The sequence below is a fragment of the Notolepis coatsorum genome (genome assembly GCF_963971535.1).
Source record: "Notolepis coatsorum genome assembly, chromosome: 2".
Classification (NCBI taxonomy): Eukaryota; Metazoa; Chordata; class Actinopteri; order Aulopiformes; family Paralepididae; genus Notolepis; species Notolepis coatsorum.
Window position 1 is genome coordinate 79,697,171 of NC_140166.1, and position 26,528 is coordinate 79,723,698.

General features: G+C 43.1%; 1 protein-coding gene across 2 annotated transcripts in view; it reads right to left on the minus strand.

Annotated features, from left to right (window-relative positions):
* Nucleotides 1-26,528, minus strand: part of mettl15 (methyltransferase 15, mitochondrial 12S rRNA N4-cytidine) — a 218,712-nt gene that overhangs the window by 95,430 nt on the left and 96,754 nt on the right. For both annotated transcript variants that reach the window (XM_084308949.1, XM_084308950.1), the window contains exon 3: nucleotides 9,106-9,242. In XM_084308949.1, coding sequence (XP_084165075.1) covers nucleotides 9,106-9,242 — 137 coding nt within the window. The remainder of the gene's footprint in view (nucleotides 1-9,105; nucleotides 9,243-26,528) is intronic.

The window sequence follows — 26,528 nt, forward strand, 5'->3', positions numbered from 1 at the left end:
TCCTCTGGACACTGTGGCAGGCCCGACCTAGTTCTCCTCTAGACACACCGTGGCAGGCCCAACCTAGTCCTCCTCTAGACAGTGGCAGGCCCGACCTAGTCCTCCTCTAGACACACCATGGCAGGCCCGACCTAGTCCTCCTCTAGACACACCATGGCAGGCCCGACCTAGTCCTCCTCTGGACAGTGGCAGGCCCGACCTAGTCCTCCTCTGGACAGTGGCAGACCCAACCTAGTCCTCCTCTGGATGCACAGTGGCAGGCCCGACCTAGTCCTCCTCTGGACACTGTGGCAGGCCCGACCTAGTCCTCCTCTGGACACTGTGGCAGGCCCGACCTAGTCCTCCTCTGGACACTGTGGCAGGCCCAACCTAGTCCTCCTCTGGACACTGTGGCAGGCCCGACCTAGTCCTCCTCTGGACAGTGGCAGACCCAACCTAGTCCTCCTCTGGACACTGTGGCAGGCCCGACCTAGTCCTCCTCTGGACACTGTGGCAGGCCCGACCTAGTCCTCCTCTGGACACTGTGGCAGGCCCGACCTAGTCCTCCTCTGGACACTGTGGCAGGCCCGACCTAGTCCTCCTCTGGACACTGTGGCAGGCCCGACCTAGTCCTCCTCTGGACACTGTGGCAGGCCCAACCAGGCACAGACAGCAGATCACATAGCTAGCTCATCATTTTGGTTGTGCAACAAAATAATATGATTTATTCATGTTTCTTTTTCATTAGGATCCCAATTAGCTGAACACCAGGGTGCGAGTAGGACGTCCTCGCGGGGTCCAACATGAAAGCACATCCTACACAAGAGAATTGTGAATGAGTTGAGAATGTTTTTCTTTTTTCGCAGAGGCTAGTTGTGAACGGTAACATACCTACATTCCTTAAGATACAAACTGTAATTTCAAACTAATGCATTATATAATTTATTATTTATTAACTTTTTTTTTTACTCAGAAAGGTTATAATGTAACATAACCTGACACGTTTAACGGCGACACTAGCTTGCTGGACAGATCGTCGGGTTCAAATGGTATTTAATTCACGCGACACAATGAGTGCCAGTAGATCAAATCCCTGGAAGGAAAAGGTGCGGGGAACTACAGTAAAACACACAGTGAGGGGAAGCTACAGTACCAGGGGGAGTACAACAGGGACATATTTAAACACATACTGTACAAATGATGGTTTTGAACCGTCATTTTCGATGCTCAAATGCTGCAGACGAACTACCTCCCCCTTCCTGCTGCACTCGGTACGATCACACCACTCCCCAACAGTCTGCATCAAGGTTTATACTTTCTGCAAGACATGGAGGTACAACGAGGGGAGAGAAACCCCTCCACCCCTGCTATGTGGTTGCACTGTGTGTTACTGCCAGGGTGTTTTATTCAGGCTTCCAATAATATTGGCTAATTGCTAGATTCCTCCAGCTTCGAGTGGGAGTGGAAGGGTTTATAGCAGGGGTACATTGCCGCCGACAGAATAGGGTGTTCTGATTCTCTCTCTCTCTCTTCTCTCTCATCCCCTTCTCACAGGCGCATTTCTGTAGCAGCTATTCCCCCGAGAGAGGTTTCCCCAGAATCTACGTAAAAGGATTCCTACCCACGCCGTGGTCTCTGGAACATCTCATTTTCATCCTCCTCTCTCTCTCTCTCTCTCTCTCTCTCTCTCTCTCTCTCTCTCTCTCTCTCTCTCTCTCTCTCTCTCTCTCTCTCTCTCTCTCTCTCTCTCACACACATACACATGCTCTCTCTCCCTCTCTCTCTTTCTTTCGCTCACACACACACACATGCTCCCCTCCCTTATTAGACACGTGTCCCGGTGTCTCCCTGCTCTCTCTCTCTCTCTCTCTCCCTCTCTGCTTCTCAACTTCGCTGGCTTGCTCCTCTCTCCGCTTCCCACCCTCCCTCTCTCTCCCCCTCCCTCCCTCCCTCCCTCTCTCTCCCACCCCCTTTCTCTCTCCCTCCCTCCCTCCCTCTCCCCCTCTCTCTCTCCCTGCTTCTCAACTTCGCTGGCTCACTCCTCTTTCTGCTTCCCACCTTCTCTCTCTCTCTCTCCGCTTCCCACCCTATCTCTCTCTCTCCCCCTCTCTCTCCGCTACCCCCCCCCTCTCTCTCTCTCCACCCCCCTATCTCTCTATCTCTCTCTCTCTCTCTCTCTCTCTGCTTCCCACCCCCTCATCTCTGATGGATCCTCTGTGGGAGGCGGCATCTCCTTCACGCCACAGCCGTGGGCCTCGCTCTGACAAATGACACGCCGGGCCACCAGCTCTGCGTGGGAGGAGGGTGGGGGGGGGGGGGGGGGCTTTAAGTCTCTAAGACAGAGGGAGTGAACCTGAATGGATGGTAAAACTAATATATAATATATATATAATTAATAATATAATAATATATAATAATTTATACACACACACATATATACACATACTTCCCGCAGTGTGTACTTTTTCGCCTGCTCTTTCACAAAGGCTGGACAGACAAGACACACACACACACATGCACACGTCCGTCCGTCTCACTCAGTGCTGCTCGCAGTGCTCGACTGGTCTCATCCGCTCCACCTACATAGATAACAGGTCTCATCCACTCCACCTACATAGATAACAGGTCTCATCCGCTCCACCTACATAGATAACTGGTCTCATCCGCTCCACCTACATAGATAACTGGTCTCATCCGCTCCACCTACATAGATAACAGGTCTCATCCGCTCCACCTACATAGATAACAGGTCTCATCCGCTCCACATACATAGATAACTGGTCTCATCCGCTCCACCTACATAGATAACAGGTCTCATCCGCTCCACCTACATAGATAACTGGTCTCATCCGCTCCACCTACATAGATAACAGGTCTCATCCACTCCACCTACATAGATACCAGGTCTCATCCGCTCCACCTACATAGATAACAGGTCTCATCCGCTCCACCTACATAGATAACAGGTCTCATTCGCTCCACCTAGAATAGATAACAGGTCTCATCCACTCCACCTACATAGATAACAGGTCTCATCCGCTCCACCTACATAGATAACAGGTCTCATTCACTCCACCTAGAATAGATAACAGGTCTCATCCACTCCACCTACATAGATAACAGGTCTCATCCGCTCCACCTACATAGATAACAGGTCTCATCCACTCCACCTAGAATAGATAACAGGTCTCATCCGCTCCACCTAGAATAGATAACAGGTCTCATCCGCTCCACCTACATAGATAACAGGTCTCATCCGCTCCACCTACATAGATAACTGGTCTCATCCGCTCCACCTAGAATAGATAACAGGTCTCATCCACTCCACCTAGAATAGATAACAGGTCTCATCCGCTCCACCTACATAGATAACTGGTCTCATCCGCTCCACCTAGAATAGATAACAGGTCTCATCCGCTCCACCTACATAGATAACAGGGCTCATCCGCTCCACCTAGAATAGATAACAGCTCTCATCCGCTCCACCTACATAGATAACAGGTCTCATCCACTCCACCTACATAGATAACTGGTCTCATCCGCTCCACCTACATAGATAACAGGTCTCATCCGCTCCACCTAGAATAGATAACAGGTCTCATCCGCTCCACCTAGAATAGATAACAGGTCTCATCCGCTCCACCTAGAATAGATAACAGGTCTCATCCACTCCACCTAGAATAGATAACAGGTCTCATCCGCTCCATCTACATAGATAACAGGTCTCATCCGCTCCACCTACATAGATAACAGGTCTCATCCACTCCACCTACATAGATAACTGGTCTCATCCACTCCACCTAGAATAGATAACAGGTCTCATCCACTCCACCTACATTGTTACGTGTGGGGGTTTGTCTGTAGCCCGATCAGTCTTTCCCAGTGTGTGATGTGTTATGTCTAGTTGTAGTTCCCTGCTCTGGTCTTGTAGTCCTTATCGTTTCCCTCCCAGGTGTATCCATTTGTAATCAACCCAGGTGTGTCTTGTCTCGTCATCCCCTCGTGTATAACTGTCCTGTTCTTCCCTGCGTGAGGTGCTGATCCTGTTTGTACAGTTCTGTGTTTTGTTTGTCATTATTTTATGTTACTTTCTGATTACAAAAACCATGGTAACTATTAATTAAATATCTTTTGTTGGTTACTTTGGCTACCGTCTCCTTATTATGTTAAATTGACAAGACAACGAGCATTCCCTCAGTCAATGGTAACGTAATAAGGAGACGGTAGCCAAAGTAACCAACAAAAGATATTTAACACTGTCCCGGCCAACCACGTATATATACGTTATTGGGCTCCATGCTTAAAACTTTGAGTGTCAGCCACGAGAAATCTTGTTAGTTCATGCCAAGCGTTTAATCGTTATTTTTTTTATTATCGATTTCCATTCATTTTTCATCAATCTAGCCTCACGTTACCATTGGGGATCTATCTGAGCTCAAACAGGGAAAATACTAGGGCTGCACGATTTTGGGAAATAATCTAATTGCGATTTTTCTGACAGATATTGCGATTGCAATAAAATTTGCGATTATAATTATTATTTTAAGTAGCCCCACAGAGGTTTATTGTAAAATGCGGCTTACACGTGGGTCTTTTCAGGACACCAAGCCTGAACATTTTTCTTTTTACCTGGGAATCGATACCGGTACCTAACGGTACCTTTTTTTCTGTACTTTACTCTCCCTCTCTGAAGTCTAAACTTCACAACACACAATCTAAAACCCCTTATCTCCCTCTCCCAAACCGATCTTGTATCTCAATGGGACTTCCTGGTTAAATAATTTTAAAAAAAAGATTACAAAAAATTGCTATCTTTTTTTTTTGCGGTTTGATAATTGCATCATTCCAAATCGCGATTTCGATTAAAAACGATTAATCGTGCAGCCCTAGAAAATACCGCCCCCTATCGTCTCTCCGGATGGTATTGCACCCATTGGATTGGACTGAATGAAATGGATGGGAAAAAAAAGAGTCCGGAATCCACATTTTACTTGTCAGGCATGTAACCAGAGACGATCCCATTCATTGCCGAGCCGGAGAACAGCGTGGACATAGAACATGTGTTTCCAGTACCCAGCGTTGGATCAATAAACGCGATCGATATTTGGAATGGCGATCAGGAATTGGAATAATCTTTTTGGAGAACATCTGATCTGAGGTAAGGAATCTATTTGACCAGTCTTGGGATAATCAGAGTTTTTTTCACCTATATCTCAGCGTGTCCCATATGTGTGTGTGTGTGTGCGTGTGAGTGTGTGTGTGCTGATCAGGAAATAAGATAATCGATTTTTTTTTTTTTGAAAACTATTCATAAATAGGCCGAAAAATTACAACGTGTTTTGTGTATTCCACTAAAGCGCAATTCCTGCAGAATCCTTCCTGGAAGTTTAAAAAAACAAGCGTTTTTCAAAATGGTATAAAACGGAAATGTACCGATTAAAAAACAATCCGTTTTGACAATGTTGACTGCAAACAAGTCATAAATAAGCGAGGGGCGTATTAGACAATAGACACATAGCCATAATTTAAGATATAGTTTATGCGTTCGCAAATGTGCTCGCCCTCCCATTGACTACAGCGCCGGCACTCAAAGTGTTAAATCGTGCGCCCCCTGCTGGCACTCAAAGTGTTAAAGGGCCAACCACGTATATATACGTTATTGACTCGTTTTTGCTTTTATTCCATTTTAATATCCTACTCAATGTCACAGAGCTGTATGTTGGCTGGAAAATGCCTTTGGGATTCGGAAAAGTGCATTGCCGGCCAGATCCTGGTAGTGGCGCTGTCTCGAGAATGGAGTAATCTTTGTTTCAGACCGTGTGTAATTTCTTTTTCATTCTGGGTTAATTTTTCTGTTAGTCTGAAGCTATGGTTTCAACCGATCGCCTGGAATACTTATTGCAACGCCAAATTCAGTATGCAGTAAAGGAATATAGCATCAGCCAATGGACATATCGATCTACCAGATGGCGATCAATAACTGGGAAATTCTTTTTGGAATCCAACCGGCCACAGGTAAGAGCGATTTGACGTAAATTTCAGCTTGGTCGGGCCTTGTTCTCATAGCCAACCACCCGATCAGCGTATGTTGTTGTAATAACGAATGCCGTTATTGGTTATCAATAATCAGAAACAACTTCCCCCGCCCCCACCCTTTCATGCATTCATGGTGGACCATGATACCGATCATATGCATTTTTATTTTTAGCTATAGCTTGTGTAGGGCCGAAACGCCAATCGATTTAACGTTATTAGCTTAGCACCCTATAACTAGCTTTGCAGGAATTACCCTAGACCAATCCGATATAATGTTCGTATTCACGACGCTATAAAATGGGAACGTATTGATGACATTTTCTTTTCTTTATGGCATATTGAAGGGAAGGTTTATACTGTCAATTGACAACAACAATGGACACATAGCAATAATATAAAATATAGATTTAGCTCTACAAACAACCTCACGCAGAGTGAAACCTTGTTATGAGAAGCTGGCCTCATAGAGTGAGATAAGATGGCCCCCAATGGCCGGGAATGTGTTAATGAATAGTTACCATGGTTTTTGTAATCAGAAAGTAACATAAAATAATGACAAACAAAACACAGAACTGTACAAACAGGATCAGCATCTCACGCAGGGAAGAACTGGACAGTTATACACGAGGGGATGACGAGACAAGATAAAAGGTCTCGCCGCTCTCTGGTCTTGTTGTCGTGTTGTTAGCTCCACTAAAGAGCCTCCGCAAACCGCTTTTAATTGACAACAGAAAAAACAACAGGAAATATTTTTGCATTTGAGGCGAATGAACAAGGAAAGCCCAGCAAGCCCACGCTGTATGCAAGCAGCGCTACAGAACAGTGGCGTGGAAGGGTTCTAGCGTGACACGTTTAACAAAGGACAGACACACCGACCTCTATAAGTTCACCCTTTCACTACCACACTACAGAAGATTAACCCTTTAACCGGTTAACCGTCCGTAGTGTGGTAGTGAAAGGGTTAACCTTATGTAGTGTGGTTGTGAAAGGGTTAACCATTTGCCGTACAGCAGTGAACGGGTTAACCTTCTGTATTGTCGCAGTGAAAGGGTTAACCCTTTGGTAGTGTGGTAGTGAAAGGGTTAAAGAAGAGAGGTTGGCGACGGCTCCCGGTGCTGTGAGATGGGCTAGAAGCAGGGGGGCATCTTCAAAGAACGGTCGAATAGTTCCCCAGGGAATATTGAATGGTAATGACTCATCCTGCACATGGGGGCGTATACTAATTTGGCGTCCAATTAAATACTTTCTAGAATGGCATTTACAGCACATTTTAACTAAGCTAGCTACTGTAACGTTGTGTAACGTTGTGTAACATTTCTAATGTTGCTAATGTTCCTAGCGTCGCTAACGTTAGCTTGCTAGCTAATGGGTTGACCATGACGCACATCCAGCGCTATTGGCTACTGTAAATGCAGATCAATATCCATGTCCTCAACAAGTCCCTCCCTATTGTCCTGCTTTTACAGGAAACATGTAAATACGCAGAATCAAAAAGCATTCTGCTGTTCAGCCTTCCCTCTGAACACCGTCGATTCTACCTCGCCTTCTTTTCAAGCTCTCCGCTTCTCTAAAACTGTGCATTGTGCTTGGACCCCGTCATTAGTAATTTTGTAAGTCAGTGGTCCCCAACTGGTTAGGGTGACAATATTTTCGAACCCCAAAACCGGGTCATATATATATATATAAAGTGTACAGCTCTAAACTGTAACTACTAACTTTTTTTATTTCATAATTATTTTTATTTCGTAATCTGTCTTCATGTTTCAACACTCTGTACGATGCGTTTCCCCCACGCCCCCTCCCCTTCCCCAAGTGTAGTTGTCTATTACTGAGACATTACAGGCATGCTGGTAATTGAGAATGTCTTATACAAGGTATTTGTATGTCTGTAGTGTACGGTCATTTTGTGCTGAATAAAAACAATACAAAAATATATATATAAAAGAAAAGTCTGCTTACCTGGGATTCATGTGTTTTTAGAGACTGGGAGACAACCTTCTTTTGTTTGCTATTCACACAGCTAGAGATCTGTCCATAAACACACAAACGTGTGTGCCCTCTCCATCTCCAGCTGCCTGTGTGTGTGTGTGTGTGTGTGTGTGTGTGTGTGTGTGTGTGTGTGTGTGTGTGTGTGTGTGTGTGTGTGTGTGTGTGTGTGTGTGTGTGTGTGTGTGTGTGTGCGTGCGCGTGCGTGTATAGTGTATGTATGTGTGTAGGGCTAGGGGAGCTGTCCACTTTCAATGGTCTTCTGTGTGGTGCTGAAATTTGCACACCGACTGATGAGCCTTTTATTTTCAACATTAGCTTAGGGCTACAGTAGGCTATGCAAATTAAGTAGCAAGCCTGTTTTCAAGCTTTGTCCAACTAACACCTCTCCCGAAGGCTAACTGGCACTGTCCTCTTCCATTCATTGTGCTAAGCTAGGCTAACGTGCAGCCAGATAGCGTTCTACTGAACGCACAGAGAGGAAACTGGTATCTATCTTCTTGTCTCTCTCTGGAGAAGACGGTAAGCTAATTTCCCCAAATGTTGCTGTGTTCCTTTAAGAGAAAATCATTTTGCGCATGGTCACATGGTCTGTCTGATGTCAACAGGCCTCAACCTGAGTCGAGCACAGCATCTGCAGGGAGAAGTTATGTTTGCGCAAATTAGTCAATGAGGAGACGCATCACTGGCTGCAAGTTCCATGGCTATAAACCAGACAGGTCAAGAGATAGTCGTTTGAAAATTGAGTTGAGTTTCATTTACTAAATTGACTTTGAGTTAATGTATAAATGGTTCACATAAGGGCAGAAATCTCAAAGCTGTCTTGCCTAATGGACATTATGTAAAATGTTGTAATTTTGTTTCCAGTGTGTTAAATGACTAGAGAATTGCACTACTAGATAAAAGTACAATATTTGACATACCCCCATTTAGAAGCACTCCACACACCAGCATTATGGAATACATTTTTTATCAAGATTGGACATTGGGACAAGTAAAATTTTACAATAAATGTGTACAGTGGCACGTGCTGTGAAAACAATTTAAATAAATGTGGTCAACAAAAAAGTTACAATAGGGGCACATGGGGCTGTATTCACTTACGTGTGGAGTTTGGCCAGCTCCTGGGCCAAAGAGATGGCTGTAGGGTCTCGGTCGAGGGCCAGCACTCTGACGTCAGGAGCCACGTTCAGGATGGCTTGGGTGTGTCCCCCGCCTCCAAACGTCATGTCCAGGACCACCTGGACCAAGCAGAGGTGTAATAATTAGGGATGTGCACGACATTTTTATTTTCTGTTTCAGTTTAAATTCAGTTAAAATGTTCAGTTTCAGTTCAATTCAGTTATGCTTTTTAATAGAATGGATCATTAAAACTAGGGATGTCCCGATCCCGTTTTTTTGCTCCCGATCCGATCCCGATCATGTGATTTTGAGTATCTACCGATACCGATCTTTCCCGATCCGATTAAAAAAAACCATTATTTTTTTTTATTTTTTTTATTCAACAAACATGACCATGTTCACGTCTTAAACTCATACTGAGACCTTAGTTTTGGTTTTAAATTGCATATCATCATTCATTTATTTATTGTCACACAGAGCAGAAGAATTTTGCCAAAACAAACCAATAGTATCCAGCTGCAGAACGGCAGACCAGCCACACTCTCAGACCCAAACGCATTTCCTTTGATTTAATTATACATCAAATGATTTATGTCAAGGATTGCAATGCCTCGCTTGAATGAAGTTAACTTTTCACCTGGATAACATCAACATTCAGGGTGAATGTAATGTGAGAAATTGGGATTAAAAAGAATATATATATATATTTTTTAAATTTGGGCCTGAGAGTTTGGCTCAAACAGAGCGAGGCAGAGTGTAACCCGACACTTCCTCAAACAGGTTTTTACTGCGAGCAGGGAGCGGACGAGCGAGAGAGAGGGAGAGATAGAGAGGGAGAGAGATGGAGAGAGGGACCCGTCTTCTCTCACACACGCAGCGTTTACAGTGATCCGTGCCTCCCTCTCTCTCTTTCTCTCCCTCCCTCTCTCTCTCTCTCTCTCTCTCTCTCCCTCGCAGTCGAGCACCAGCATATCGCTGTAATATCTTGGCGCATGCTCCCGCGCACACGCCCGTATTCCGATCCGTACAATAATAATCAATGGGTATATATTGTCATTTGAAACAAGTTACCAATGCATTGTCCCGTGGGATTATGCCCTCCCGCTGTGAAATTAATTAGTATCCCCCTCAGTCTCTCTCTATCTCTCTCTGTGCCAGTCGCAGACTGTGTGGATGACTGTCACTCAAAGTGCTTATAGGCGGAGCCAGGCCAACACAGCCTGAAATCCAAAGTGAGAAAAATTTGGCTTTTGAGTACTTGATTAGAAATATAAAACAATAATCTTTTTTGAATAAAAGCTTGTGTTCAATATACTCACAGGATTTGTGTAAAGTTCCAATAAAATAATTTTTTTTGTATCTACTTTTTCTCCTCCTTTTTCTGTGATTTTTCTCCCCATCCCAATTTACCTCTTGTGTCAATTCTCCCTCCCCTGTCCTGATCGTTGCTCGCATATGCCCCCCACTGGCCGGTTGTAGGGAGGATAGAAGCCTTGCATCACATTTCCCCTCCGATACATGTGGAGGCAGCCTGTCACATATTTTCACCTGCCAGCGCCGACTCTCATTTGGCGAGGAGTAACGTGTAGGAGGCTCACACTGCCCCCGCCATTTTCCTGACTTTTCTGAGAGACGCTGAGAGCCTTCTTGACCAGTGACAAGGTGTTGAGGGTGAGATACGCAGAGATATAAGAGGCATTCATTACAACTACCTCGTCATCTTCGCTAGAAGCACCTACAGTACATTACTTCAAGTTTAAAGTTTTGTTTTGTACATTACAGTGAAATGCTTGGTTCTGTATGAGCCCCCTGAGAATGTGCTTCATATAGTAAAACAAGGAAAAGGAATAAAGTTGAAACACTATACAAAATATACAATATAGTTCATATAGTGGCGGTCCTAATTCAGCAGCAGCGCAGCGCCGCTGCTGAATGCATATCGGGGAAACACTGAAAGTACAACCTACTGTAAAGTACCAAATGCAAACAATGAGGTACAAAATGCTAACTTAAAAAAAAAATGCAAAATGTCTTTTAATACTAAATAGATCAAATAATGGTGTAGTGTTAAAATGTTTAAACTGTCTAAAGGGAATGTTAAAGGTGAGTGTTGAACATGCACACTTTTACAGAACGTCCCTACTAAAGAGGACCATGTGAGTGACCACAATTAGCTCCCAGCGGCGGCCTGCAGCGCCGGGGGGGGAATCACTACCACTGGCCGATATCCATAGGGTTGCAGATCATGCATCCCCATTTGAAAGGTCTTAATTAACTATTTATAACATTCACAAGGATCTCATTAACAATTTATGTCGACAACATCATTGTAAAGGGTGTGTAAGTGTCTAACTGCCTGATAAATTACTTACAATTGACGTAACAGTTAACATACCTTATTATGAAGCTTTACCAAAGGTATTGCCCCAAATATTTGTGATTGTGTGTGCATATTATACAAAATCTATTTCAGACAATGCATTTAACTGAAGCGGATGGGTGGCGCAGTGGGCAAGGCGCTCGCCACTAACGCAGGAGATGCTGGTATCGAGCCCAGCTCTCTGCGTTGCTTCCGGCTTGGCCGGCCGTCATACTAACACAATGGACCTGTCTCAAAACCCTGCCCTCTTTTCTTGATCCTCCAATCACAGCTGTCGCTTACCTCTGACTTCCTCGTACAAACAAAGTTTGTACGAGGAAGTCCGAGGTAAGCGACAGCTGTGATTGGAGGATCAAGAAAAGGGGCAGGGCTTGAGATAGGTCTATTGGCAGTGTTAGAGGGTGGGAAAGCCGGTGGGTGGGGATTGGACGTTGTGGACAGCGACTCCTACAGGTCGGTTGGGTGACGCCTGTACAGCAGAATCAGGAAGTATCGGGGGCAGCGTGAGCCTCCCACGCGTTACTCCTCGCCACTGAGAGTTCGAGCTGTCTGGTGAAAAGATGCGACAGGCTGCCTCATCGTGTACCGGAGGGGACACGTGATGCAAGGCTTCTATCCTCACTACAGCCGACCAGTGGGAGGCATAGTCTGGCAACGTTCAAGACAGGGGAGGGGAGAATTGGAATTACGAAATTGTGATGGGAGAAAAATAGAAAAATAAGGAGAAAAAGTGGATAAAAAAAAAGACAATGCATTTAACTGCAATATAGGAACTTGTACCTTATAATTACAGTGTAATGTTGCACTGTAACTAAAAAGTAAAACAGTCAACTCAAGCACTTTAAACGGCACACTGAGCAGAAACAATACGATAAATGTCTATAAACCACAATGAAATGGTGGTGTGGGGGTGGCTGGTTTAAGCAGCCACACCTGCCCTGGGTCACACTAATTAGGCCCAAGAACAGGGGTGGCTGTGCACCTGGTTGTGCATTAAGGTAATCAATGCATACTGGTTAAATCTGCCATTCCCACACACATGTGGAGAGCTTATTCTGTCGTGACAGCGTTCCCTCTGCTCTTGACTTATAACATCTTGCCACCTCCTCGATGAAGGTCTGTGTTTGTACCATCCCGCCTGTGTCCCTGTGTCAGAGGGCCCCTGGAGAAGCCACTTGACTGGCACGACTGCCACACCGGCGCCCAATGTGGGGCCCTCCAGCACAGGGAAGGGACACAGGAGGGCCATTGAGGAAGCCATGCCAGCAGGGTCAGGCCACCAGCGCCAGGATCCCAGCCCCACAATGGAGTTGAAGCCCATAAACCCCTTCTCCACTTTTAAATCAGTTATAAAGAGGTGGATCATAAGTAGCAGAAGCTGGGAGTAGTGACCAAAGGGTTTCTAATGTGTTATTCCTTTTTATTCTTTTATTGTCTATAAAATGGAATATTATTGTATGTATTTTATACAAACACCCACGTCCACACACCAGTACATACATCCACTGACACCAATGATGAAGGACCACAATGGAAACAAGCCTATGGCTTTATTGTGTTTATTTGAATCCTATTGGTAAATGGAGAAATGTATACCTGTTCATATTGTGATCAAATGTATATGTGTGATTTCCATCTATATATATATATATATCTCCCGACTGTATTGTATTGCACTGTATCGCAGGACCTTAGCATGTCTTGTGGCATTCTGTCATGGCAGCGTTCCATCTACTCTTGGCTCGTAACATCGTGCCACCTCCTCGATGAAGGTCTGTGTTTGTACCGTCATGCTTGTGTCCCTGCGTCAGAGAGGCCCAGGAGAAGCCCCTGGGGGAGCGCTTGGCACGACTGCCACAGAAATGTCACTCATTATGTCGGATGGATGTTGGAAAGAAACTAGCTTGGAAGGATGTGCATTGTTCAGCAAAGGGGAAGATTATTTCCTATAGATAAACATACATGTTCATGAAACATACTTCTTTCACAATCCAACAATGGAGTTGGGTGGAGTTGGGCAAGAGAAAACACTCCCGACAGCAATGCATGAAACACAGCAAAGTTGTTTAAACACTGTGAAGTGAGCTCTTGTGGCCGTGGGGTGCCAATCGTACGTATGCAGTGCAGCTTTAAGCCAAAAAGACACTAAACCAGGGGTGGCCAACCAGTCAGAGACTAAGAGCCACAGAAATTACTGTCATACCACAAAGAGCCACACCATATATACCAGCGTTTCTCCAAAAAAATTCAGTCACGGCACCCTTCATGTGTTTATAGGTCCCACCCTCTGGCCTCTGATGTTGCTGTGTCTTTTTTATTTGGGCCTCACAGGGTTAACCTCTTAAGCCCGAGCGGTCCGGTACTGGACTGCAAATGACATCAGGCCATAAATCCATCTCTACAGAATGCATGAATTAATGTTGCGTTTTCTTTTCAAATGTAGCCAAGAGTAAAGACCCTAACCCTGTCAAAACAGCACTCAAAGTGTATATTTTCAGCATTCCGTTTGTTTACCAATGATTGTAACTGTTATTAGTGAAATATATGATTATAGAAATCTCAGGGCATTGAGTCGGAAACCGGCGCATATTGATGGAAGGAAGTGGCGCAGCCAAAAGTGAGCGTAGTCTTTTGATGGACTTTCGAATTTCGAAAAAACGACCCTACCCAGCTCACGCCAGCCCCTGTCAATCATCTGACTTCTGGATTAACTTTTTTATTTCTCTTATTTTTCGGGATTATCTCCCACAAACCTGAACGTTATTGCCATAATACAGAACACAGTTAGTTTCTCTACCTTTCTGTGAATGTCTAGCAAAAAACGGCGTTGCAATCTGATGACAAATCTTGGCGAAATTTACATTATAGAAAAAAGTAACTGTACTTGTGAATCACGCCTGGTGATACTAAATCCAGATTGAGTTCTGCCATTGGAAAGGGGAGATTTGGCCCGATCCATAGATGTGTGACTTGACCATAATAAAGGTAATTTATAGGCCTGATATTCTATAATCACATTTAAAATTGCATGTGTCCAGATGGCAGAATTCAGTAAACCTTCTGTTTAATCATCTTCCCTTTATTAATTTGCTTAGATTTTTCAGGTCTGGTCAATTTTAGCATGGTGTTATTCACAGTCAAATATATATATATATATATTAGGGATGCTCGATATTGGCTTTTTTACCGATACCGATATTCCGATATTGTCCAACTCTTAATTTCGATACCGATACCGATATCAACCGATACCGATATATGCAGGGTTTCCCCCCCAAAAAAACGGAATAATTTCAGGTAACTAATAATTTCACTGGATGCATTCAAAAGGCTTTCTAAATGTAAGCATTATCTGTGCAAAATATGATAATTAAAAAGGAAAAATTAACATTACATATCTCTTGTTGTTGAATTAAACCAACATGCATACTTTTGACAATAAATAAAATAAGAATTGGTTCTTACTTGCTTGCCTGGGTAAATAAAGGTTAAATAAATGTAAAAAAAAAAAAAAAAAAAAAATGTTTATTGTTTTTTAGTTTTTTTTTTACCGATACCGATATTTTCCGATATCACATTTTACTGCCGATATCGGCCGATAATATCGGTCGGCCGATAATATCGGACATCCCTAATATATATATATATATAATTGAATTGATATTCTCCTTTGGTTCATTACAATTTACTCAAGCCTAGTAACACACAATATTTCTGACACTGGGAATACATTCCCTGAGATCCATAGATGTCCCTAGAATCAGATACCAAGAACATGCAAATGAACCATTTAAAAAAAAAAAAAGTCTGTAAATGTTTATTCTATGTATTATGGAATGAATGACAAAAAAAATATAAATAATAATAATTAATTAATTAATATTATACATTCTACACAAATTCTCCTTCTAGACAGTAAAGGCAAGTCAAAGTAATTGGTAACGAGCCACGTGTGGAGAGAGATGTGACGCACGACCTTTGTGGAAGAGAGGAGGGCAGGTTACATAAAGACGGGGAAAGAAAGTCATTAACCTGTTCAAAATGAGGGTGAAATTGTGAACAAGAGTGAAACAGTGAGAGATATGTCTTCATGACATTCAGTGCTGTTTAGCAGCAGATATTGTGACGTAAATACTGGCAGGACTACATGTTGCACATTTCACCAGTAATTGCTTGTACACCTTATCAGTGATGGGCAAGCTACTTGGAAAATGTAGCAAGCTACACTACAAGTTACTCTCGATTAAATATAGCTCAACTACAATGGAAGCTATCCCCAGATAAATGTAGCAAGCTACACTACAAGAACATGGCAAAAATAGCTAGCTACATCGGCACTACTTTTTTTTTTTTTTTTTTACTTCATGATCAAGTTTCCACCAAACAAATAGGCAGGCAAAAAAGATTCTCAGTTTGATTGTTTATTATAAAACTGAAACAAGCCCTCGGTCTGGCTTTTTGTGTCATCCTTTTAACATGAACTTGTATTATGTACAAAATCCAGGAAGGCAAGTTTAGCTGGGTGCAGCAGCTACAAAAGAAAAGAAAGAGACCATTTGGTTTGATCAGTTTTTATAGTATAGTTTGTTGATTACTTTTGATGCAGTAATGGTCTTTTTCTTTTCTATTCTATCTTTATGTATTATTTATCCCTAAACTCTGCATCTTCTGGCTGCCTGATACCCTCTCCTAGCTGAAACCTGCCCACTTTATCAACCAAAAACACACTTCTTCAATATCTGAATTTTAACTAATAATAACTGTCTTACTGCATTTTACTATTATGCTACCATGTCTATACTACCACCAACTATGCTAATATGTCTATACTACTACAGTACAGTATGTACTCAAGAGTATAACACTCAAGCTCGACACTGCTAGACAAACAATACTACTTATCCTTGGCTGCTAGATATGTACCACTCCTGCTGACTTGTTGTACACAATTTGTAAGTTGCTTTGAATGAAAGCGTCAGCTAAATGACCAAATGTATTTAAATATGTAACTCACAAAACATTCCATGGCCCCAAAATCATGTGGGGACCCCCCCTGGGGGTCCTGACCCACAGGTTGAGAACCACTGCTCTAGGTGATATTTTCCCTCTTAGTGTATGTACTATTTATGGTAGTTTGTTTTTTCTTTTCTCCACCCCCATAATATTGTTCATTTTCTGCCTACAGTGAAACATGTTAGTTAAATCTGTTGACAAAAAGTGCACTGACTTGTGTGCTGTTTGGGAACAGTTGACAATGTTTATGTAAAGCTTTTCATCAGCTTACCTGAATATATGTGTTCTCAAGTTAGTGCTGGACGTGTGGGAAGTTGAGAGAAGCTTCGTTTTTAAACACATATGTTTTAGGCGTTTTTTCAGTCAAACTCATACATTTTTCCAGATAGGGCCATGGAGAGGCATTGTTGTTATTGACATCATCTTCATCAATGCCATCAGCCCTGGAAAGATCGAATCCTTCTGCTATTTCGCGCGGACTGGTTCATTCATTCATTCATGGTCTGTGTTTAGATTTTTTTTACTTCCTGGTTTGCCGAGCTGGAGTGGCATGTCCCGCCCTATCCTGCCTCTGATTGGCCTACCCATAATGTTTTGGCCTAATCGTGAGTCGTCATACTCATATCTAAACCAACCAACCAATCTGGGTTTTCTCCAATAGTATCCAGCTGCAGGACAGGAGAACACGACACTCTCAGGACCGAAGACACTCTTCTTTTTTCTTTGTGTCTGTTTCTCCGGATATGTAGCGTGTAGCGTTTTGCTGACACTACGTCACTACTTGATTCGAAAACTAGCTGCGCTACAAATATCGCTACTTGATTCAAAAGTAGCGACGCTACCATCACGCTACTGAAAAATGTAGTTAAGCTATGTAGTGTCGCTACTTGTAGCTAGCTACTGCCCATCACTGCACCTTATACAAGGCAAATAGTTCTGGCTAAAGTCTTCTCCCGTCAGAAAGCAGTCGCTTTTTTAACTCCAGGATTCAGGTTAAATATGTGGCATAATTGGCAGTGCAGGGGGCATAATTATTCAAAAGAGAAGAGAGCACAGTTAATACTCTTATGCCCCTTTTCCACTGCATGGTACCTACTCGACTCGACTCTACTCTACTCTACTCTACTTGGCATTTTCGGTTTTCCATTACCAAAGTACCAGGTACCTAAAGCGAGTAGAGTAGAGTAGAGTAGGGTAGAGTCGAGTAGGCACCATGCAATGGAAAAGAGGCATTAGTTAGCTTAAACACCTTTGGTTCTTCTAGCCACAGAAGCTTAAAGCTGCACTGTGTAACTTTGGCACAATGGCAGCACCTTGTGGCAGTGAGACACTGCTCAGTGTTTTGCAAACATGGACAAGAGTAAACCGCAATATATATATATATATATATTAAGGCTGTCAAAGTTAACGCGTTATTAACGCGTTATCGCCCGATTCTATTAACGACACTATTTTTTTTAACTCACGATTAACTAAAAAATATATATATATTTTTTTACTAAACTTCACTCAGGTGTATTATTGATGCTCTCATTGATACTATGTTTGTTTCTGACGTGTGTGTGTGTGTGTGTGTGTGTGTGTGTGTGTGTGTGTGTGTGTGTGTGTGTGTGTGTGTGTGTGTGTGTGTGTACGTGCGTGCGTGCGTGCGTGTGTGTGTGTGTGAGATATAAAGAGAGAGAGGGGGGTGAGAAAGATGAGGAAGGGGCAAGAGAGAAAGAGAGCTGGAGAGTGTGTGTGTGTGAGAGAGAGAGGGGGGGTGTGTGATTACTCAGCCCTTGTGTGGGTGAATGTAACAAGTTCCTAACGTTTTCTTTCCCCTATTATTTCATGCACACTTTATTCATTGTTTTAAATTATTATTTTCTTTTAAGTTATTTTGTGCATCACTGTTTTGAATTTGATGCAAATTTGCAATGCATGAGGGTCATCCTTTTGTGTTAAATGGCTGCATAAAGCAAGCATTTGTTGACTCGCATGTTGATAAGAGTATTACAACTTGGAACTTGAAAAAGATCTGTTTAAGGTAGAAGAAAAATATATATATTAATTTGCGATTAATCGCGAGTTAACTATGGACAATCATGCGATTAATCGAGGTTAAATTATTTTAATCGATTGACAGCACTAATATATATATTTTTTTTTATGTATTTGCAGAGGTAACTGTGTGCACTGTTTTACAATTGTATCATTCACATTTATGAGACTGTAGCATTCTACATAGTCCTAATATGTAAATGAATTATGCCCTACCTGCAGATAATGTGTTTGCGTCAACCAGTAGGGTTCAAATGGCCAATTCCACAGTTTCTTTCCACATCGGTCGCCTAATGGTGGGTTTTCCCCTCTCTCTCTCTCCTCTCCCTCTCCCTCTCCTCTCCCTCTCCCTCTCCCTCTCCCTCTCCTCTCCCTCTCCTCTCTCTCTCCTCTCTCTCTTCTCTCTCTCTCTCTCTCTCTCTCTCTCTCTCTCTCTCTCTCTCTCTCTCTCTCTCTCTCTCTCTCTCTCTCTCTCTCTCGCTCTCTCTCTCTCTCTCTCTCTCTCTCCTCTCCTCTCTCTCCTCTCTTCTCTCTCTCTCTCTCTCTCTACTCTCTCTCTCTCTCTCTCATCTCTCTCGTCTCTCTCTCTCTCTCTCTCCTCTCTACTCTCTCTCTCTCTCTCTCTCTCCTCTCGGTCTCTCTCTCTCTCCTCTTCTCTCTCTCTCTCTCTCTCTCTCTGGCCACATCTGAAAGATGCTTCTCAGCTCTGTCTGAGTCTGTAAGCTAAGCTCTTGTCTCAGCTGCTGCTGCAAACGCCAGACATCGCATAACATGTGACAAATCACATTGAACCATAAAAGATCTGAGCCTTGTTTTCACGTTGCAGACAACAAGTTGGAATGTACACAGCTTTTTCACATCTGCATTTTACTGACCAATCAAGTTTACTTCTTTATGATAGACAACAACCAAAGGTAACCACTTGTGTCGTAGTAAAAATGTGTCAGATGTGTATGTTATGCAAGCCAGGGCTCTTACAGTGCGACCATTTCACTCGCATTTGCCCTTAAAAATGTATTTAGGGCCACAGTGTGCGAGCAATAGCTTTGCATAGTGGACGTGTCAACAGTGTCGACGCGCAATTCTCATTTCATAATAGACACAGAGCAGCGCGGACCTTCAATTTTAGAAGCTATGACATCTAGCTATTCAGCCCTGCGTTCGACAGCTCTGTGACAACTTCTCTCGCGAGTCACCCTGTTTCTATGTAAACTCCATCCATTGGTCTAACATGCTTTGCTTCCTCGCCATTCCTGTATGCCCACTTCGCGTTAAATACCTTAACTAATGTTAGATGCTAACGGGCACCATCTTTGGGCAAAAGGCACTCACTGTTCAGGTCAGATCGTTTTCTGGAGATACTCTGTAGCCTCGACGCCAATGTCTACCTTATTATTATTATATTTTTTTTAATCCTCTTTTTCTCCGCCTGATTTGTCTATGCTTTTCTCCCCATCCCAATTTAGTCGTTATGCCAATTCCCCCCCTCCCCTACCTGGTCGTTGTGCGCATGTTCCCCCTACTGGTCGGTACAAGGGAACCCTGAAGTCTACCACATGCTTCCTCCGACACATGCGGAGACAGCCAGCGGCTCTCTTTTCACCTGGCAGCGAGGACTCTCATTGGTGAAGTGTAACGCGTGGGAAGTCACGCTGCCTTCACCACTTCCTGACTTTCGCTGAGCAGGCGCCCAGACCTGACCTGTAGGCGGCGCTGTCCACAACGCCAGATTACCACCCACAACTTCCCTCCCCCTAACTCAGCCAAACGAGTTAGTATGACGATCGGCCCAAGCCGCAGGCAATGCTGACTCCGGGAGTCGAGACCGCAGCCTCTTGCATTGGTGACGAGCGCAATCTCCGCTACGCCACCCGACCGCCCTACCTTATTATTTATAATAAATATTTATTCCTAGCTTAAAATTATGAGGAAAAAAAGGTCATGATAAAAAATAACAACCTAATAATTTGTATTTCAAATAAGAATTTATTTTTTCAAAAGCTTCTCCAGTAGGCGAGGTTATATGAAGGTGAGCCTTATATCACATAACAAGGTAAGAAGATTGTTTGTTTGTTTGTTTTGCTTATTTACACATATAAAAACAATTACATATAATACACTATAATCCACAAAGAGATCATGTGAAGGAGAATTTCCTAAAACCCCTCTAGGGGCGTGTATGTGGCATTCTCCAAGAAGCCAAGTTATACTCAGATTATATTACATCAATATAAAATATAAAATAAAAATATATAAAAATATAAAATAAAAAATAAAAATCCCCCCGAACATCTCTTTTCTTTTACCGTAAAGAGAGAGGCCTATTGAGCTGTGAAGCACTTTGAACTGCAATTTCTGTATGAAAAGTGTTATACAAAAATAAAGTTTATAAAGTGCCTTTCATGCCAAGGTCGTTTTACATAGGGCAATAAGTAACAGACAAGAGACAAACACGGTAGACAGACAGCTAGAGGCCAGAGGCCATGTTAGCACATAGAAAAAATAAAATAATGAACACATTGGAACACATTTGTGTGCAAAAGTAGCCGTTTCAACTGAGCAGTGCCGAAATGTGTGTGTGTGTGTGTGCGCGTGTCTCTGTGTGTGTGTGTGAGAGCGAGAGACTGTAGAAGTCCAGGATACAGACTTAAGGTCAGGGCTGTCGTGTTATTGTGTTATTGTAGCAAAGTAATGCAGTCGGTCGAAGCGTTCCTTGGCGCACCTCAAGGGGGTGGGGGGGGGGGGGGTGCGGCTGTGGCTGAACGCGCTCCTCCAGAGAGCAGCGCCAGGTCGCGGTACAAAGGAACGGGGGAAGGCACCGTGTTCACAATGGAGACTAGTTTGTATCTCATCAGACCCTCCGCCCGCGGCCGCAGCCTCGGGAGTGTCCAGCCGCTGGCCGCACCGCATGACGGGGCTTTTTGATCAGCGTGTTGTTGAGCCTGCTGCCGTCTGTCGCTTTGATGTTACCCTCCCAGCGCACAGCAGCAGGGACGTGCCAGAACATTTTGGGGAGGCAGGCGCTCAAGAAAGGCCACATCAAAGCAGTGGCGTCGCGTGGGTAAAATAACAGGGGAAGCCAAAATAAATTATTAAAAAAAAATTATTAAATATTTTTATTGAATTTTTTATTTAATTTTTTTTTTAAGTCAAGCAGTCACCATGTACACTACAGTATGGCTCGGCGGCCAGTCAAACTTTCTTTTTATTTATTTAACAGATTGCAGAATGGGTACAATACAGTACGGCTCAATACACACAATTGTATAAGGGGATGCAGACCAGAGAAAGACGTTTGTCTTGTTTACATCAGGGTCATTAATGCTGCTGGAGCATTGGTTCATTTTTGGTCCGATCTTTCCTTGCACGATTTTGCGCGCCGCGTGGGAGCAAATTCGAGACACATATTCGGTTGAAAAAAGGTGTCCCACGGTCTCCTCTATGGCCGTTAATATTTTCACGCGGATCGGAATCACGGCGCGCCCGTGGGACACTTTTCCGGTTCGGCGAGTTTATTCCACGCTTTCTGTTTTCCTTTTCTAAGCATTTTCGGGGCTACATGTGAATGAGTAAAAGTTGCGGGACGCCCAGATGTTTCCACGATAGAAAGCTCGCGTGGATCCCATAATAGGCTCACTTAATACAGCGTTTTTAAAATCACGCGACATTTTCAGGGTCGCAAGCCGACCTTTTCCCCTCGTTTTCGATGATGGAAGTGATTTAGGAAAAGCTTCGGCACGCCGAGAGGTCCCCGTGGATTTAATCTCGCGAGGATCGGGGCAATATTCGGCCCGTGGGAACAGTTACGGGTTAATACAATGTTCAGAGTGCAGAGGGGAAAATATGCTGAGTGTTTTCCTCACAGCCCCGTTTTAAACTTTTAGGGTGTGGCAGTCAGCTCGAATCTGATTGGCTAGGATCGGATTTGGACTCTATAATGCTGGAAGCCTGGAGAAAGAGACCTACCCCCTGCCTCTCTCCTATACTAGCTGCAGTGAGCACAGTGAGTCTGACAGTGTGTTAGAGGGAGTGAGAAGGAGAAGAGGGAGACATAAAAAAAAATAAAAAATTATAACACAGATGAAAAAGAATGTAAACTATATTAAAAAAAAATTATATATATATATTTTTTATTTTTTATTTTTTTTCATATTTCATATTTGATATTAATTCATATTTTAATATTAGGGAGGCATGGCTTCCGTTGGCTTCCATAAGGATTCGCCACTGCATCAAAGGCGCTCGCACTGCATTGTTTTTGTTGCGCTGTCTGGCACTTTACCTCCTAACCAGCCTCTCTCTCAGTGTGTTTTTACTGTGCTGTCTGGCACTTTACCTCCTAACCAGCCTCTCTCTCAGTGTGTTTTAACTGTGCTGTCTGACACTTTACCTCCTAACCAGCCTCTCTCTCAGTGTGTTTTTACTGTGCTGTCTGGCACTTTACCTCCTAACCAGCCTCTCTCTCAGTGTGTTTTTACTGTGCTGTCTGGCACTTTACCTCCTAACCAGCCTCTCTCTCAGTGTGTTTTAACTGTGCTGTCTGGCACTTTACCATATAACCAGCCTCTCTCTCAGTCCCTTACTCTCCATTGAAACCTGTCACGCAACATCGAGCCCTCAATGTCTGAATTATGGTCAAAAGTGTGACATAAGTGGAGACAAAGTCAGTCCATGACACAATACAGTGTGCGATATCAACTTCATCATGGCAGGTGAACAAATTGCCATGCTTACAGTGAGTCAAGTTCCTCTCCATTTCTCTCCCACACACTGTGGTCGTATCATGCATCAAAGCACAGGCTATGACAAAATACAGTACGCAATATCAATGTCATCATGGCAGGTGAAAAATTGCCACGCTTACTATGAGTCAAGTTCGTCTCCATGTCTCTCCCAACGACTCACTCCCAATCACACACACAAATAAAATAAATTAAATTGGGGAATAAATCAAACGCATGCTTGCGCGGCGCCCCAATAACACACAACCTGAAGCCTCTTTTGCACATGCACTGGACTCGCAGGGGCCGTACGTGCAAACGCAGAGTTTACCCTCACAGCACCCAAGTCCTAAATCTGTGCGATGCCAAACTCAGCCCATGTTGGAATGGAATGACTCTATGCAACGCTAACTCAACCATTCACTGCACACACACATTTTCATTATGTAAAAAAAAAAATATATATATATGATTTTTTAATTTTTTTTGCAAAATCAACTCTGCCTCTCTTTGTTAATTACAACAAGCAATGCTGTTTGTTATTTAAGATGAGGTCGGACTCGGCACTGACAGATTTGTGTTCATTGTGCTGCCTTTATAAAGCCTCAAATGACGGCTTACAATATTTCATGGAAGCAAAGTGTTTAGTTTGTCTAAGATTTAAAAAGGTTTAAACTTTACAGCACTGACAAAGTTGAACAAAGTGCTGTACAAGTCCCACAACATAAAAAAAAAATATATATATATATATATATTTATTTTTTCTTCGAAGCTTCGAATTAAAATCGAATCTCGGCCCCGAAGCTTCGAATTCCACAAAAAAAAATCGAAGCTCAGCCCTAATAAACACTACACCATATTTGATCTATTTATTACAAAAAGATGTTCACTACATCTCTACCTCATTTTAGCATTTTAGTTTTCTAGCTATATTGTATATTCTGTGTAGTGTTTGGTCTTTATTCTTAACTTTTTTTTTTACTTACTTTTACTGAGCACAATGTCAGAAGGCGCATACAGAACCAAGCATTTCACTGTAATGTACATGTACCTTATATGTGACAAATGAAACAAAACTTGAACTTGAAGACGAGCAGATGATTGTGGAGGCGCACCCAGGAAGTGACACCCAGGAAGTAACACCCAGGAAGTGAAACTGTAGTTTATACAATCTCACTATTCCATACAGAGTGAAGTAAGTACATAAACAGTGCAACCAGTATGGAATACTATTGACTCTAATAGGATTTTACGCAGTGAAATTGTATATAAACTGCTGTTTAGGGTCACACTGGGTTGCACTGTTGGATTGCTTATTTCACTCTGTACGGAATACTATTAACCCTAATAAATTTATTTTCAAACCTTTATTTTAACTCGAAAAGTTACACCAAGCGCAGCATTTCCTAGTGAGTCGTCTTCTTGACTCGTACAATATTTGCAGACACGTGGCCATGAATAATCCATAATAATAATAATCCATTCGTTGGCATTTCCATGTTGGAAGAGCATAATGCACTTTAGCAGCTTTAGAATGCGACTTCCCGCCGACTCCAGTCCAAGGCCAATTTCTTTTTAAATAACCAAAATTTTTCTCTCTTCAAATGTCCGAGCATACTTAACACTTTGATCGCCATGGGTTAAATTCATAATTTACCATCCCTCGCCATCTCTATTTGTCTATGGAGAAGTTCCCCTTCTTTGCAGGGCTATAACTTTTTAAATTCTATTGCTAAATTGCCATTATTATGGCCCATTCAATGTCCTATATGTATTGTTCAGGGTGTAGCAACGTTAAACTTTTTCATTCACATATTCATACTAAAATATGGTCTAAAGTATAAGTATGTTTTTATCGTTTTCTGCAGCTTTCTTCAGAACGTGATTTATAGCCCTAAATGCATTATATTGATGATCAAATACAGTTTGGTAGGAATCTGTGCGAGATAAAAAATTTCAACTGGATGTGCTTCTAGGAGTTACTACATATCATCTGATGATGACCGGATGGGCGGGGGATCATTTATAATTCTGTGGGCAGCGTTAGATGATTCATCCAGAGTGGGTCATATGTTCATCATAGCAGTTTATATGGAACACGTTAGAATATAACGCTGAATCTTACCGTGGCTTCCTCGCGCCGCTGGCAGATGAGCGTGGAACAGAATTTTTTCTATTATGGGATGGAGAAATGCCCGATCCATTTCCAGGTTGTATAATAGTATATACGTCCAAATCATGTTGTTTTTTCGAGTTATTTGCACCGATCGATGTTCACTGTGTCAAGACGGAGTCTCTCTAACGATAGCGAGTGCCCGGACCACATATGGATAAGCACTACCGGTTCAAAGGGTCATTTCCGGTTGGCGATCTGCCGATCGGCCACCAGATGGCGCTCTTGAACCGCTAGAGAGTTGAGTGGAGCTTTGCAGTGTGTCTCAGGGCTCCGGAGGGGAAATATGATTTCGATCACAGATTTTTGAAATATTGACATCAAAGACGAGTTACGGCGTCTTCGGCAGAATGAGCATGGCTAGGAATGACGTCTAAACACGTCATCGGCGATCATAATGTTAACCAACTCTGTCAAAACGAGTCCCACTAACACCTCTCCCGAAGGCTAATTGGCACTGTCCGGGAATGTTGGCGTGTTCCTTTAAAAACTCAACATGAAACTTGATGGCTCAACAACGAGCTAAGCGAGCTAGCTACTGTGTTCCAGCCCTCTGTGCCCTCTCAGGACACTATGTGGTATGTTACTAGGTAACGGACCAAATCACAGTGGGGGGGGGGGGGTAGGGTAATCTTTCAAAACGTAAAAATGTTTTACTTAAAAGTTGTTTTGAGTCTATAATTAACACATATTTGATAGAATTTCTATCGAAAATAAACAAATTAAATACAATTAACACCCGCCACAAAGAGCGTTTTGATTTGGAGGGGAAAAGGGCAGGTGCTCAAGCACCCTTTGAGCCCTAAGTGTGCCCGTGTCTGCACAGCAAAGAAGAGCACACTGGCCACAACAAGCTGGTAGAGCATGTGGAGTAGCCTGTCGCATACGTTTAATGACGTGAGTTTGCTGCTAGAAAGAACAGCCTGCTGTGTTCTTTCTAGTAAACAGTATCGGTTTGTTGTTGATCCCCTGATATTTGGAGGATATAGCCCTGGATGTTGACTGGGATCAGAGACTCCCCGTTTCACCAGAAGTCCATACCAGCTCTTCCAATGCGTCTCTGACGACTATTTCTTCC